This window comes from Nomascus leucogenys, chromosome 2 (assembly GCF_006542625.1).
Source record: "Nomascus leucogenys isolate Asia chromosome 2, Asia_NLE_v1, whole genome shotgun sequence".
Classification (NCBI taxonomy): domain Eukaryota; kingdom Metazoa; phylum Chordata; class Mammalia; order Primates; family Hylobatidae; genus Nomascus; species Nomascus leucogenys.
In genome coordinates this window covers 29,844,576-29,861,037 of record NC_044382.1, presented here as the reverse complement: position 1 = coordinate 29,861,037, position 16,462 = coordinate 29,844,576, and the positions used below count along the sequence as shown (strand labels likewise).

Below are 16,462 nucleotides of genomic sequence, written 5' to 3'. Positions count from 1 at the left end.
GAAATATGCACCTGCAAAAGGGGTTGGTGAGCTTGCTCTCACTAGAGATAGCTCTGAGTTTTGGTTGGTGCATTGTGTAAGGAGCTGACTAGATTGTGAGATGCTTCATTCAAAAAAGGCTGACATCCCATCTAGCTATATTACTCAATAATAATAGTAATTTTCAGAATCATTCTTCTTTCTAAAGAACCAAGTTTTGTCTGTTTTTTCAATTGTTTTTCACAGAAATCCAAATTAAAGGTAAATTAGCAAGTATCCATGTTCAAAGTATCCTTTCATACATTTCATACATATGATTAGATAGGACCAATACGCATTCTATATATATTTTTTGATTCGAAGATAAGATACTAACAAGTAAGATTTTTCTTCTATGGCAGCATGCTAAGCACTTGACATGCATTTAATCTCATTTAATGTAAATTTAATGGGATAATGCTGTACAGAGACATTTTTAAAGACAAGCATTTTAAACTATTGTTTGAAAAGAAATCTACAGATGTTTCTGTGCTCCAGGATCATATACAAGAAAGGACTCTTGTCTAAGCCAAGACCCAGTATAAGATTTTCCTAAGCATCCAGCTATTGTTGTGAGGGCATGCTCTGGTACCATGGAACCTTACTCCTATTCAGACATTCATTAGGTAAATCCAAATATGAGGTTTTATTCCTGTTTGACAGGCAGGAAACAACAAATCAATGTCTTAAGGGATTGACAAAATATGTAATTAGATGCTATCAATCACCATAAAAGAGCCTGCTTTCTCTTACATCAGATAAAGGTGCGTTTAGTCTACTAAGAACTTTCCAGTTCAAATGAAGCATTAACTCTCTAAGGTCACATGAACAGTAAGCAGTGCTACTCGAACTCCTCTGCTGGGAAATAAAATAACAGCATTAGGCAGGGAAAACTTGTGAGGCCATGAGCAGACCTGGACTCCTAATTTTCCTTAACACTTTGGCCTGGACACTTCTTGTTTTTTCACTTCAGTAACCTCATTTGCAAACTTGGGGGAAATAAATTAAGTGATATATTCAGCTCTTTCCCAGTCTAACTTTCTCTAAACCTAAAATCACAAAAGGAGGTCAGGAGAAAAGACTCTTAGTTAGCAGACTACATCTTGACATTTCTACCAGCTTGGTGAAGCAGCAGGGAAAGAGCGCACATCCATTCGTCAAGGCTGGAGGGCAAAGGCCCAAAACTTCCTATTTGATATAAGCAGATTCTCCTTCTTTTTTTATTATTATTATACTAAGTTCTGGGATACATGTGCCGAACTTGCAGGTTTCTTACATAGGTATACACGTGCCATGGTGGTTTGCTGCACCCATCAACCTGTCATCTACTTCAAGTATTTCTGTTAATGCTATCCCTCCCCTAGGCCCCCACCCCCAAACAGGCCCTTGTGTGTGATGTTCCTCTCCCTGTGTCCATGTGTTCTCATTGTTCAACTCCCACTTATGAGTGAGAACATGAGGTATTTGGTTTTCTGTTCCTGTGTTAGTTTGCTGAGAATGATGGTTTCCAGCTTCATCCATGTCCCTGCAAAAGACATGAACTCATCCTTTTTTATGGCTGCATAGTATTCCATGGTGTATATGTGCCACATTTTCTTTATCAAGTCTATTATTGATGGGCATTTGGGTTGGTTCCAAGTCTTTGCTATTGTGAACAGTGCTGCAATAAACATACGTATCCATGTGTCTTTATAGTAGAATGATTTATAATCCTTAGGGTATATACCCAGTAATGGAATTGCTGGGTCAAATGGTATTTCTAGTTCTAGATCCCTGAGGAATTGCCACACTGCCTTCCACAATGTTTGAACTAATTTACATTCCCACCAACATTGTAAAAGTGTTCCTATTTCTCCACATCCTTTCCAGCATCTGTTGTTTCCTGACTTCTTGTTTTTTGCTTTTTGTTGTTTTTTTTTTTGAGACAGAGTCTCACTGTGTCACCCAGGATGGAGTGCAGTGGCACAATCTCGGCTCACTGCAACCTCCACCTCCCAGGTTCAAGCGATTCTCCTGTTTCAGCCCCCAGAGTAGCTGAGACTACAGGCGTGCCACAACTTCTGGCTAATTTTTATATTTTTATTAGAGACGAGGTTTCACCATGTTGGTCAGGCTGCTCTCGAACTCCTGACCTCAGGTGATCCACCCACCTCAGCCTCCCAAAGTGCTGGGATTACAGGCTTGAGCCACTGCGCCTGGCCTGTTTCCTGATGTGTTAATGATCGCCATTGTATCTGGTGTGAGATGGTATTTCATTGTGGTTTTGATTTGCATTTCACTAATAACCAGTGTTGATGAGCTTTTTTTCATATGTTTGTTGGCTGCATTAATGTCTTCTTTTGAGAAGTGTCTGTTCATATCCTTTGCCCACTTTTTGATGGGGCTGTTTGTTTTTTCTTGGAAATTTGTTTAAGTTTTTTGTAGATTCTGGATATTAGCCCTTTGTCAGATGGATAGATTGCAAAATTTTTCTCCCATTCTGTAGGTTGCCTGTTCACTCTGATGATAGTTTTTTTTGCTGTGCAGAAGCTCTTTAGTTTAATTAGATCCCATTTGTCAATTTCGGCTTTTGTTGCCATTGCTTTTGATGTTTTAGTCATGAAATCTTTGCCCATGCCTATGTCCTGAATGGTATTGCCTAGATTTTCTTCTAGGGTTTTTATAGTTTTAGGTCTTACATTTAAGTCTTTCATTCATCTTGAGTTAATTCTTGTATAAGGTGTAAGGAAGGGGTCCAGTTTCAGTTTTCTGCATATGGCTAGCCAGTCCTTCTTGATTTAGTATTTGTGGGTTTTTAAAAAGGAGTTTCCCCAAATATTCAGTTAAACTTTTAAGTGACTTATGTGTATATCTAAATACATGATCAGTTAATATTTGTCTTAAAGGGGTTTTCTTTGTTCTTTTCTTATTATAGGAAGGTTAAACAATATGCTTATTTATGCCATAGCTTCACAAACAGGAAGGATGTTTTAAATGGTTTAGTTCCACAATTTGAGTAGACGCATATTTAAAGAAACATTGTTGCATAGCAAATACTGCCTTTTCCTAAAATGCATCATGCCAGAGCCAATTTTGGGAAACACAAATATGAGGTGAGTATATTTTGAAAACTATGTGAATATAATAGATCCTTAATTCATATTTGTGGATTTTATGGGAAATACTTGTTTTCTAAGGCATCTGTCTTGCAAAAAGTCAGTTTCTGCTATGAAGGATGTTAAAGGGGATATGTAGGTTAAATTCTGTTTCTGAGCTTTGCTTCCAGAGTAAACACCCAACTTACTTTTCCCCTAAAGTATTTTATTGTTCTAGTAGAGAAGACTAACAACATATTCTAAACCACTAAGTAATTTATATAAACTTCGCTTACAAACTATACTTGTGTGACACGTATATGAGCAAAAGCATTTTCATACTTCTTACTATATCATTCAATTCTTGCTCACCCCAATGGAAGTGACTTTATGCCCCTTTAGAGATAATGGAAATTAGGTACTTCGTGATTTCTCTTAAAAAAAAAAAAAATGAACTAGAAAGCTCCAAGTCTGGTGAATCTGGAACCTGGGTATTCCAATTCCAGTTGTAGTGCTTCCTCCCTATCCATCACTCCTGTCTGCATGTAATTATGCAATACATTGAAAAGATTCAAAGATGGGTCTTGGACTCAGGCAGACCTGGGTCAAATCCAGATTCCGGCACTGCCCAGCCATTGCCCCTGGGCAAGCCATTTTCCTCTTTGAACCTCATTTGTGAACCTCATTTGTGAATTAAGCTAAAAATAGTCCCCACCCCCATGGGACTGTGGGAAGGATTAAATAGAATAATGCATGAAAAGCACATAGCAGAATGGTCCATAAATGTTAGCCATTGTTATGTTATTATGTAATCTACAAAGTACGTTTAGTTACACTTCATGAAATACTTTCAGTTTTTCAAAGACACCACTAATACATGGGAAATCAAACCCTGAAAATTAATTTCACTTTAGCAGTAAAGTCACATGCCAGATGCAAAGGATAGTATTTCATGAACAAAGATCTTACTTTTGAGGTTTGGTCTTACTTTTTTCTTTTTCTTAAGGGAGAATTATCTTATGTTTTTTTGTTGTTGTTTTTGTTTTGTTTTGTTTTGTTTGAGATGGAGTCTTGTTCTGTCACCCAGGCTGGAGCGCAGTGGCGCAATCTCAGCTCACTGCAGCCTCCACCTCCCGGGTTCAAGCGATTCTCCTGTCTCAGCCTCCAGAGTAACTGGGACTACAGGTACGTGCCACTACACCCGGCTAATTTTTGTATTTTTAGTAGAGACAGAGTTACACCATATTGGCCAGGATCTTTTGCTTTCTATAGCTTCAAAATGTTCTTAATGTTAAGACATTCTTAATACTCTGAACCATATGAATTTGCCATTTTGGTAAGTCACAGACGCCAGATGGTGGCAATTTCATATGGCGCAACCCGAAAGATTAACAAACTATCCAGCAGATGAAAGGATTTTTTTAGTTGCACTGGGTTTACTGAAGAAATTGTTTGAATTCTCATTGCATCTTCAGTTCAACAGATAATGAGTGAGTGATGCTACACTCTCAAGAGTTAAAAACAAAAAAACAAAAAAATTAAAACAAAAGCACACAACTTTCTCTCTCCGTCCCCAAATACATACATGTATACCCCCGCTTCAGATGAAATCCAAAGGGTAAAACTCTCTTCATGCCTGCAAATTCCCAAGGAGGGCACCGAAAGTACTTGACAGCGAGTGTGCTGAGGAAATCGGCAGCTGTTGAGGTCACCTCCTGTGCTCTTGCCAAATGTTTGAAAGGGAATATACTGGGTTACCGGGTGTATGTTGGGAGAGGGGCATTATCAGTGCTCGGGTGAGGCAAGTTTGTGAGTACCCAGATGGAGACATCCGTGTCTGTGTCGCTCTGGATGCCTCCAAGCCAGCATGTGTGTTTACTTTCTGTGTATGTCACCATGTCTTTGTGCTTCTGGGTGCTTCTGTGTTTGTTTCTGGCTGCTTTTCTATGTTGGACAGGGGTGACTTTGTGCCGGATGGCTTCTGTGTGAGAGCGCGCTCGAGTGTGCATGTCGGTGAGCTGGGAGGGTGTGTCTCAGTGTCTATGGCTGTGGTTCGGTATAAGTCTGAGCATGTTTGCCGGGGTGTATTTGTGCCTGTATGTGCGTGCCTCGGTGGGCACTCTCGTTTCCTTCCGAATGTGGGGCAGTGCCGGTGTGCTGCCCTCTGCCCTGAGACCTCAAGCCGCGCAGGCGCCCAGGGCAGGCAGATAGGGGCCACAGAAGAGCCAAAAGCTCCCGGGTTGGCTGGTAAGCACACCAGCTCCAGCTTTAGCCCTCTGGGGCCAGCCAGGGTAGCCGGGAAGCAGTGGTGGCCCGCCCGCCAGGGAGCAGCTGGGCCGCGCCCGGGCCAGCCCCAGGAGAGGGAGGGCGAGGGGAGGGGAGGAAAGGGGAGAAGTGCCTCGCCCCTTCGCGGCTGCCGGCGTGCCATTGGCCGAAAGTTCCCGTACGTCACAGCGAGGGCAGTTCCCCTAAAGTCCTGTGCACATAACGGGCAGAGCGCACTCCGAAGCGGCTTCTCCAGAGCACGGGCTGGAACTGGCAGCCACCGCGAGCCCCTAGCACCCAACAAGCTGAGTGTGCAGGACGTGTCCCCACCACACCCACCCCACGGCCGCTGAATGAGGCTTCCAGGCATCTGCTCGCGGCCCGCAGAGCCCCGCCTTGGGTCCGCCCGCTGAGGCGCCCCCAGCCAGTGCGCTCACCTGCCAGACTGCGCGCTATGGGGCAACCCGGGAACGGCAGCGCCTTCTTGCTGGCACCCAATGGAAGCCATGCGCCGGACCACGACGTCACGCAGGAAAGGGACGAGGCGTGGGTGGTGGGCATGGGCATCGTCATGTCTCTCATCGTCCTGGCCATCGTGTTTGGCAATGTGCTGGTCATCACAGCCATTGCCAAGTTCGAGCGTCTGCAGACGGTCACCAACTACTTCATCACTTCACTGGCCTGTGCTGACTTGGTCATGGGCCTGGCAGTGGTGCCCTTTGGGGCCGCCCACATTCTTATGAAAATGTGGACTTTTGGCAACTTCTGGTGCGAGTTTTGGACTTCCATTGATGTGCTGTGCGTCACGGCCAGCATTGAGACCCTGTGCGTGATCGCAGTGGATCGCTACTTTGCCATTACTTCACCCTTCAAGTACCAGAGCCTGCTGACCAAGAATAAGGCCCGGGTGATCATTCTGATGGTGTGGATCGTGTCAGGCCTTACCTCCTTCTTGCCCATTCAGATGCACTGGTACCGGGCCACCCACCAGGAAGCCATCAACTGCTATGCCAATGAGACCTGCTGTGACTTCTTCACGAACCAAGCCTATGCCATTGCCTCTTCCATCGTGTCCTTCTACGTTCCCCTGGTGATCATGGTCTTCGTCTACTCCAGGGTCTTTCAGGAGGCCAAAAGGCAGCTCAAGAAGATTGACAAATCTGAGGGCCGCTTCCATGCCCAGAACCTTAGCCAGGTGGAGCAGGATGGGCGGACGGGGCATGGACTCCGCAGATCTTCCAAGTTCTGCTTGAAGGAGCACAAAGCCCTCAAGACGTTAGGCATCATCATGGGCACTTTCACCCTCTGCTGGCTGCCCTTCTTCATCGTTAACATTGTGCATGTGATCCAGGATAACCTCATCCGTAAGGAAGTTTACATCCTCCTAAATTGGATAGGCTATGTCAATTCTGGTTTCAATCCCCTTATCTACTGCCGGAGCCCAGATTTCAGGATTGCCTTCCAGGAGCTTCTGTGCCTGCGCAGGTCTTCTTTGAAGGCCTTTGGGAATGGCTACTCCAGCAACAGCAATGGCAACACAGGGGAGCAGAGTGGATATCACCTGGAACAGGAGAAAGAGAATAAACTGCTGTGTGAAGACCTCCCAGGCACGGAAGACTTTGTGGGCCATCAAGGTACTGTGCCTAGTGATAACATTGATTCACAAGGGAGGAATTGTAGTACAAATGACTCACTGCTGTAAAGCAGTTTTTCTACTTTTTAAGACCCCCCCCCAACAGAACACTAAACAGACTATTTAACTTGAGGGTAATAAACTTAGAATAAAATTGTATAGAGATATGCAGGAGGAGGGGCATCCTTCTGCCTTTTTTATTTTTTTAAGCTGTAAAAAGAGAGAAAACTTATTTGAGTGATTATTTGTTATTTGTACAGTTCAGTTCCTCTCTGCATGGAATTTGTAAGTTTATGTCTAAAGAGCTTTAGTCCTAGAGGACCTGAGTCTGCTATGTTTTCATGACTTTTCCATGTATCTACCTCACTATTCAAGTATTAGGGGTAATATACTGCTGCTGATAATTTGTATCTGAAGGAGATTTTCCTTCCTACACCCTTGGACTTGAGGATTTTGAGTATCTCGGACCTTTCAGCTGTGAACATGGACTCTTCCCCGCTCCTCTTATTTGCTCACACGGGGTATTTTAGGCAGGGATTTGAGGAGCAGCTTCAGTTGTTTTCCTGAGCAAAGTCTAAAGTTTACAGTAAATAAATTGTTTGACCATGCCTTCATTGCACCTGTTTCTCCAAAACCCCTTGACTGGAGTGCTGTTTCCTCCCCCACTGGAAACCACAGGTAACTACTTGTAATTACTGCCCATGACTTAATGTAGAATGATACAAGAATGCCATGCACAGATTGCTTAACTCTTTCATTTGCCTTTGAATCTGCTGCTGCAAAGCTGCATCTCTCCTGACACTTGTGCCCCAAATCAGTTCTACCTGCTCTTTGTATAGCTCAACTCTCCCTATGGTTATTGTTCTGTGTTGTTACCTCAGAAACACTGACTCACAGAAGCAGAGTTAAGGGGATATGTTTTTTTCTCTCCACGCACCCCCACCACCCACCTTCCAGTTCTACTTGTTTCAAAACTGTTTATATTTATGTCTTGGCCATGTGTTATAGTGGAGCTCTTTGTACTGCAGCAGGGCTTGGAATTTTAGGGATAAGGAAGATGTTCTTACAAGGAAGCTACTCAAACATGACCCTGTAATTCTGAGGGAAAATCAAAAGACATTGTTCATGGGGAGAAAAGCTGGAGAACACATAACTGATGGATACCTCATGACCTAGAAACAGAATTTTAATCCCTTTTCCTTCTTTCCTTTGGTCCCTGTTTTCTTCTCCCACTGACTCTCCTCGATTCAGTATAAACCAAGTTTCTGAGTCTTAGCACTGTTAGCATTTTGGACCAGATAACTCTTTGTTGTGGGGGCTGCATCATTGTATGTTTAGCACCTCTGGCCTCTGTTCATTAGATGTCAATAGCACCCCCTGCTTATAACAAGCAAAAATGTTTCCAGACTTTGCAAAAGAGCCCCTGAGGTGTGAATTAGCCCCTGGTTGAGAGTCACTGGTAGAAACTGTAAAAATCTCAGCAGATATATACGTTCTTTATAATGCAAGTGCTTGATTGTGCAGAGCCTCATAGAGGGATTTTCACAGTTCACCTAGGCAGTAACAGACCCTTGCCAGCACTCTTTCCATTCCATCATGCTGCCTTCTAAACTTGTTTTCTAGCTGCCCAAATAGTGACCACGAAATGTTAAGAAGGCTTTAGGTCTGTACATGAATTGTTTGAAAGGGTTTATCAATGGAGGTGAGGCCTGTGGGCCATGACTCCTGTTTGAGAAGAGATTATAATACTGTCAAGAGGCACGTTAGGGGAAATCACAAAAGTAAACACATTTCTTCTCCCAGCCCCTTTCTATTTTTGCCTGTGTGTCTGAGCCAGAGCTTGGCCCAGGTTTGATGAAGTGGATCGTCCTCCTTGGCAACGCCAGGCTAGAGCAGATCAGCCTGCAGGGTTCATTGCCATTTCACTGGCTCATGAAGCTGACTCCACTCCCCTCTTCCTTTCTGTCCCAGCCAAGGTCCCCAACCAGAAAAGCATTGGCCTTCTCTGCTTCCTGTCAGCTCAATGATGGGACATTTGGGTGAGCACTGAGCAATCAGGAGAATGTTAGGCGCCTGTGATTTTGGAACATGCCGTGGCACATTGGAGAATGTGTGTCATTCAGTGCTTTTACTTTTTTCCAAGGGTTTTCATACCTATTATCACATTCTCTTTCTACTGCTGTGGTCCCCACAGTCAGAGATTTGGGCAGCTTCTTTGGCTAATCTTCATGCTCTCCGCAGCCTCATAAGATCTCAGACATGGAAGAGCCCATAGAAAGTATTTAACATCTGAAAAGACTGAAACGCTGTGAGGTGAAGGGCTTGCCCAAGGTAAGCAGCCAAGGATGTCAGAGTGGGACTCAAGCCAGGGAACCCAACTGCTATTCCAGGAACTGCTGCATTCTCTCCACCACATTAGCATTGAGTTCTTTCCTCACCCTCAACTGGGGCTGTAACATAACACATTCATTTCAGCCAATTATTTTTCTTTTGTCCTTAACACAAAATTTAGAGCATAAACAAATAATCTGCAATACAGACAAAAGAAATAATTGTTCATTTAACTCAACAAGAGTCCACTAGGATATCTTCTGCATTTAGGAAAGCTGGGAGATTCCTTAGCTCTTTATAACCAGATGCCAGTGTTGTATATATACTCTTTTGCTTAAAGGAATGTCTAATGTAATTACTGTTAAAATTCAGGTATTAATGTTAATTCAGATTCCCAGCTAAAAGGAGAGTTTAGCCATATTCATGTCCCTTTAGGAATACTGTAAACACAAGAATCTTGATTAGTTTTAAGGGTCCTGATAAGCAAGAGTATTCTAGGCATATCTTAATCCTTTGCTTTCTACCTCTTTGGTGTGTTGCTTTGTTTCTTTTGAGGGGTTGGCTTTTGTCAGTGTCCCTTCATCTCTCTGTTTGCTGACATGCTGGCCACCTAAGGTTTGTGTTGTATTCCTCATTGTGAAGTTTCTTTTTGCCTGGACAGCAAGTTCTCAGAGTCTATCAAATCAGAACTTTTTTCTAAGATGCAAGCTGAGATGTGTGAACAGTGGCAGGACAGGGTGAGCCTCCCCACTGCAATAATTAATGGGATAAGGAATCTGGAGAAAGGGGAGCTTGAGAATAGGAACTGTCTTTACATGATTCTTAGAATGTTTCTCATGGTGAACCTACTGCCAAATGGAGCCTAAACCGGAATCAATCAGAAAGTATTTATGGAGCACCTACTGTATGCAGCATGAGAAAAGTATAGGTTTCCGTTTCTGCCTTTTGGAGCATGATATTAAGGATACTAAGCAGATTCCTTTTATGGAATCTTACTAAATGTTAGTGACTATGTTAGACACCTGTTAGGCATTATGTCCTCTTCACAACTGTATGATGTAGGTAGCATAATTGTCCTCATCTTACAAATGAGGGAGCTGAGGCTCAGAAAGCTTTGGTAACTTTCCAAAGCCATACAACCAACTAGTTGCAGAGTCAGGACGAGAACCCAGGTCTCTGTGATTCCAGGATCCATGGAGCCTAGCACCCAGGCAAACCAGGAAGCAGCACGAGGTAGCTTAGAATCTGTGCCAGAACAAGTGTAAGAACTGGAAATGCAATACTTTGTTGAGAGAAGAGGGAGACTGCTGTGGGTTGAGGCAGGGAGGAATGTTCCCTTCCAAGCATGTGACTGCAGAGTTTCTGGGGACTGAGACAAAAAACCAATCACTGAAGTGCCTAGTTTGCTTCTCCGAGTCTTTGTTTTGTCTTCTCATCAGAGAATCAGACCAAAATGGAAAGAGGATGTGAAACTCTAAAACGAACGCAACAGAGTAAAGCAGAAACAGGCTGCCCTACGTCCTGGCAAACTCTTTCTCAGCTCCAAAGTTGGGAAGGTCTCCTAAATTGAGTGGGTAGCCAGACCTTATGGAAATTTGATAGGCCTGGGTAGCCATATAGGTATGTTGTCCATTTTGAGCTAGCATTCTAGAGCAAAGGAGATGATTTTCTGACAGCAGAGAGCAAGGAAGGTTAATATGCTTTGAATGATACTTTTCATTGACAGTATAACCTCTACTAAATTCAGTCTGTGCTAATCCATACTTCACTGACAGTGCAAATATAATTTGAGGGAGAGATTTTTCTAAATGCGTAAGAGAACAAACTTCCTAAGCACTTTCAAGAACTTGAGAAATTCTGGTGTTTTGTGAATAATAGGAGGCAGGGTGAGGTGAAAAGAGCCCCCCTCCAACCTCCCACCCACCCCCACTCTCTCTCTCTCTGTCTCTGAAGTTGGGTGAGGCGGTTTTCTTCAGCCGACTTCCGTTTACTCATCCATAATTTGAGGCCAGTACAGGTGGTATCTAAGCTCTGCTCCAATCTGAATTTATACAGTTGTTAATTTAGAGGCTAGAGGTAATCATTTATATTTCTAATTAGAGTTGATGACATTTGCCATATAAACCATGGTTGAATATTCTGAAGGTTGTCAGCCTGCAGAAGAGAATGCTGTGAAGTACTATTTGGTGCATGATAATTGCTTTTGAGTGTGATCTGGGGGGAAAAAAAACAGATTTCTCGGTTCTGCATGAATACAAGAAGGCAAGCGGTACTTTACAGAAAGGCAGATTCCAGCTCGGGTGTAGGAAGACTTTCCAAAGAGTGAGATAAATGATCTATCAGAATCGTGAACCTCCCGTTTTTGGAAGCATTCAAGAGAAGCCCAGATGAAACTCTGTTCAGGATGAAGCACAAGGCCTGCACTGAGCAGGAGGCTGGGCTAGGCTCTTCCAAATCTGTGATCCTACATCCTTGAAAACAGCAGACCTGAATGTTCTTAAAGTGTATTCAAACTGTTCCCTAATTCCAGCTGGCCTTCTCCCCAATTCCTCTGGATTTCAGAGGTTTCACTGCATTCCTAAATGGGAAACCTCCGGGGGAAATCAGTATCTCAACAGCCTTTGGCCATGGGGAGAAATCCAGAAATAGAGCAATAAGGTTAAGCAGTTTTCCAAACTATTAGACCTTTTCATCAGCTGCTCTTCCCATGCCTTTTGCAAATGACCTACTAACTCCCAGAGCTAGAATAATGAGAGCTGCAAAGTCCTCTCTGCAAAGACTATTACATCCTTCTCCACCCTCGGAATCATTGCACTTCCTCTGGCTTTTTGTCACCCCTACAGGGCAGGAAGGAATAGAGCCAGGTCCCTGGCCACCACTGGAACACTTCAAAACTTCTAGCCCCAAAGCCTGGAGACCTGGGGTCTGTCATAGCCCAGCCACTAAGAGTCTGGGTAACCTCAGGCAGGCCACTTCCCTTCTCTAGACCCGTTTCATCACCTCTAAAGAGAGATGCTTTGGTTTATATGGGTCCTCTGTTTCCTTCTTCCTCTAAAATTCTGTAAGATATTAGGAAGTCTTCAGCACCACACATCTGACTGCATTGCTTTTATTTTTAAAAGCATATTTTTTTCTTTTTAAAAGGATAATGGATAATTATTATAGGACATTTAAAAGTATATGAAAGGATAAAATGAGATAAATCACACTTAATGTCACCACCTAAAGATAACCATCAATAAATTTGATGATGTATACGCTTCCAGTCTTTGTTCTAAGCCTAGCTATACAAATGTATGTAAATATATTTGTAAATGAAAATAGAATTATATTATTTATACTGTTTTGGATCCACTGCTGATACTTTTACAAATGCTCCCTTGAACTTACTTTTATGTATACTGTGATACATATGTTGTAATTCCTGTTCGCCCATTGGCCTGATTTTATAGAGTGTTCAGGTACAAAAGAATCACCACTCCTGGACAGTCTGTATCACAAGGTCTGAGTTGGGGTCTAAGAATCTGCATTTTAGCAAGTTTCTCCAGGTTTTTCCAACACAGATTGTCCATGGGCCACATTTTGAGAAATAAGGTTACAAAGATATAAACTTTGTATAAATCAGAGAGAATCCCTCCCCCTGCCCCTTGCTAGTGGACGAAAAAAATGTCTCCGTACTTGCCTTGCTGAAAGCACACTTTCTGCACCTGGGTTCTAATCTGCTTTCAGAGCAGAGGAAACTAACCACTGAATACCCAGGACAGAGTTCTTTTGACATTGTTGAATGCCTCCTACCCAGCATGTTGATTTGTGTGAAAATAAGTCTATTCAAGTCACACAGTGACCAATAACTTCTGTTTGGAAAAGTGCAACAGTAGGTTTCTATTCTCATAGAGAGCCTCTTTTGATAATAGTAACTGTTAATAGCTACAAAGTGCTTCTTATGAGCCAAGCATTATAGTTGGCAATTCTGGTTCATGCTCTCATTTAGTATTCACACAATAATATGCTATTATGTTTGTCTTCATTTTATAAATAGGAAAACTAAGACTTTCAGAGGTAAACTAAGTTGTCCAAGATCACACAACCCACTGGAGTGAAACCCAGGTATTCTGAACCAGAGTCTATGTGTGTGTTTTGCCACTAGAATAGGCCGTCTGTCTTTTCTCAGTTGGGGATCAGGTAAGAAAGAAGGAAGGAGAAGATTATGAGAGGGTATTTTTAATGGGTGCATTTTGTTCTAATTCTCCATGGAATCGTCTCAGAGGGGCCTGATTAATGTATGCCCCTTGAGACCAAGGAGCATGCCCTACTGTCTAGGCAGGTTGTGATTAAGTGTAAACTAGGAAACAGGATCGTACTTAGAGTCGGCATCTCTGTCTTTCACCATTATTCAGACACAGCTTAAGTGAGCTTCCCCCTCCAGATAGGAGGGAAGAAGGAGGCACCTGGTCATAGCACAATGGTTTGCACTGAGTCAAATCACCACTTTCAGGCCAGGAAGCTCTTGACATCTGGAAATTGGGTGCTCTTGCCATGTCTCTGACAAGGTCTGTGACAGCATCTGAGGTTTCTCATTACAGAATATCAGGGTGAGATGGGCCATGACAGAGCCTGTAACTCCTTATTCCTTAGTGCACTGGCTGTAAAACCTGGGCTCAAGGTGGCTGGGGTCACTGGGCAAAGTAGGACAGGGCCCCAGGGAGCATGCTCTCTGCTGGCTTGGTTTATTTTATTTTATTTTTTCCAGTGCTGTGAGGGGAAGACAGGAGTTTTGAAATGTGTTCGTATATCCAGGAAAAGAAAACCGTTTTTAAAATCATAACAGCAACACCCATGACAAAGCAAAAGTGGAATTCTAGGGAACTCTTGCATTTTTTTCAAGCATACCATACTGATTTTACAACCTAAGGCTTGTGTCCCAAAGCCACAACTCTTTGTAGGGGGATTTTTCTTCATTTCTTCAATTCTGTCTCTAAAACTACTGCCTAGTTTTCTTTTTATAAAAATCCATTTAGATATTTCTAAATATTACAGACAACCCTCATGGTCTGTTGGTGGGTTTTTGTTGCTGTTGTTTTATTTTGTTTTGTTTGTCTGAGAGGTCCTCATGGTTCTTGTGATATGTATTGCAAAAATAAGTCTGTTCTGCTCACAATGTTGCTCACAAACATCCAAACTGAGTTTCTTGTTTCATTTTCCACAATGTGTACAAATCCAAACGTTCACCCAGCATCCTCAATTCAAAAGAATAGAGGGTTAATCTGAAGGACAGAGTGGTGCCAGCCTTAGAAATCTTTTTTTTATAGAATTGTGAAGGGGTTAGTTGTGTCAGTTTATGTATGAATTTCTTGATATTATTTTATTTTATGGCAGTTACAGAACACAGAAATGATTTGGGGAAACTTCTGAGAAAATGCACATTCCTGACACCCATTCTAAGATTCTGAGCTACTTTCCCAGAGGATGGTAAAGCGAGTGGTCCAAGGATCTCAATTTGGGGCCATGGGAGATCTCACTGTCTTCTTCTTCCCTTCCTGCTCTACAGCACAGAAAGTAGGCATGTAAAAGCTGATCATATATGGCTGTATGCATGCACACAAATAACCATTCGGTCAGATAAGCAGAAGTCGAATTTTCCTGTGTTATCAAATTTAAAAAAGAAGATGAAAACGTAAAAGAGGAAGGTGATAATAAAACGCCTTGAGCAACTAGGCACTTAATTAAAATGGTGTTTTGTCACTGACATGGCATTTAACCAGTGATACCTCCAACCTCCCAATAGCATCACTGTCACCTAGACCCTGGCCCTCTGCATGTAAATGGGGGGGGTAGCAGCCCAGGAAGAAAAAAGAATTTTGCTCCAGTGATAGGTTTCTAGTCCAGTGCTCCTTCCTCCAAAACACCCTGCCTTGGGTTAAGTCAAATCATACTAAGGTGCATTTGAATCAGTTCACCTAATGCACATAAACCCTCCTTCTTAGAAATCTAAAAGGGGACCCACCCAGCTGCAAAGAAGAATATGACTCACACACATGTATATATACACTTCCACAGATGCACACACCCAAATAAACACAAACATAGACTTACATTGATGCCTATACCCATATCATCAAAATGCACACACATGCATATTCGCATAGATATTTGTACAAATCTAGGTTCTTTTTTGTACACTTCCATATGATTGCTTAAATAAATGTAGGTTGTAGACATACTCAGTATATATTGTCCTTAGATAGAACACTCTTCCTTAGATATATACTGGCATAGGCATCCTTAAGCAGACTTCTCTGTGCTCCAAATGAGCAAATATGCCATGTCATGTCATCATGGTCATGCTGGTACCTAAGTACATGCAGATTCATATGCTGACCCCTCTCCCTACGTAAGTGTATACACCTTTCATTCAATACCTGTCGATAAGGCTTGACTGTGTCTCCACCCAAATCTCATCTCTAATCATAGCTCCCATAATTCCCACGTATTGTGGGAGGGACCCGGTGGGATACAGTTAAATTATGGGGGCAGTTTGCCCCATACTGTTCTCGTGGTAGTGAATAAGTCTCATGAGATCTGATGGTTTTATAAGGGGATACCCCTTTCGTTTGGTTCTTACTCTCTCTCTCGCCTGCTGCCAAGTAAGACATGCCTTTTGCCTTCTGCACGATTGTGAAGCACCCCCAGCCACTTGGAACTGTGAGTCCATTAAACCTCTTTTTCTTTATAAATTACCCAGTCTTGAGTATGTCTTTAACAGCAGTGTGAAAATGGACTAATACTCATGTCTGTTGAGTACTCATTATATGCCAGGAACTGTTTGGTGCTGAAGATCAGTGGGTGAACAAAAGCAGTTGATCCTTGCCCTTACTAAGTCTGCATATAACTGAAGAGGTACATTTTTAAAGTGCATACAAAAAGGGCAAATATGGTAAGTGCTATGAAGAAAATGTAGGATGTTTTGAGGGAATCCAGCTAATTCTGGGAGGTCAATAACTGTTCTCCCAAAGAAGTAAAGTATCAACAAATACCTGAAGAATGGCTATCTGATGCCTAGAAAAACAGAAGAGGGAAGAACATGGTGCTTAGGGAGAAAAGCACATGCAAATGGCCTGTGGTGAAAGGAGAGCTCTGAGTA

At 42.7% G+C, this 16,462-nt stretch overlaps 1 protein-coding gene across 1 annotated transcript; it reads left to right on the top strand.

The window, feature by feature from the left end:
• Positions 1–5,578: 5,578 nt before the first annotated feature.
• On the top strand, positions 5,579–7,609 carry ADRB2 (adrenoceptor beta 2). Its single transcript, XM_003266361.3, has one exon. It carries the CDS (start codon positions 5,812–5,814, stop codon positions 7,057–7,059), a length of 1,248 nt encoding a protein of 415 aa, XP_003266409.3. The 5' UTR covers positions 5,579–5,811; the 3' UTR covers positions 7,060–7,609.
• Positions 7,610–16,462: the final 8,853 nt, after the last annotated feature.

Excerpts from the sequence above, each read along its gene's own strand:
- ADRB2 (XM_003266361.3), top strand. The coding sequence starts at position 5,812 with ATGGGGCAACCCGGGAACGGCAGCGCCTTCTTGCTGGCACCCAATGGA.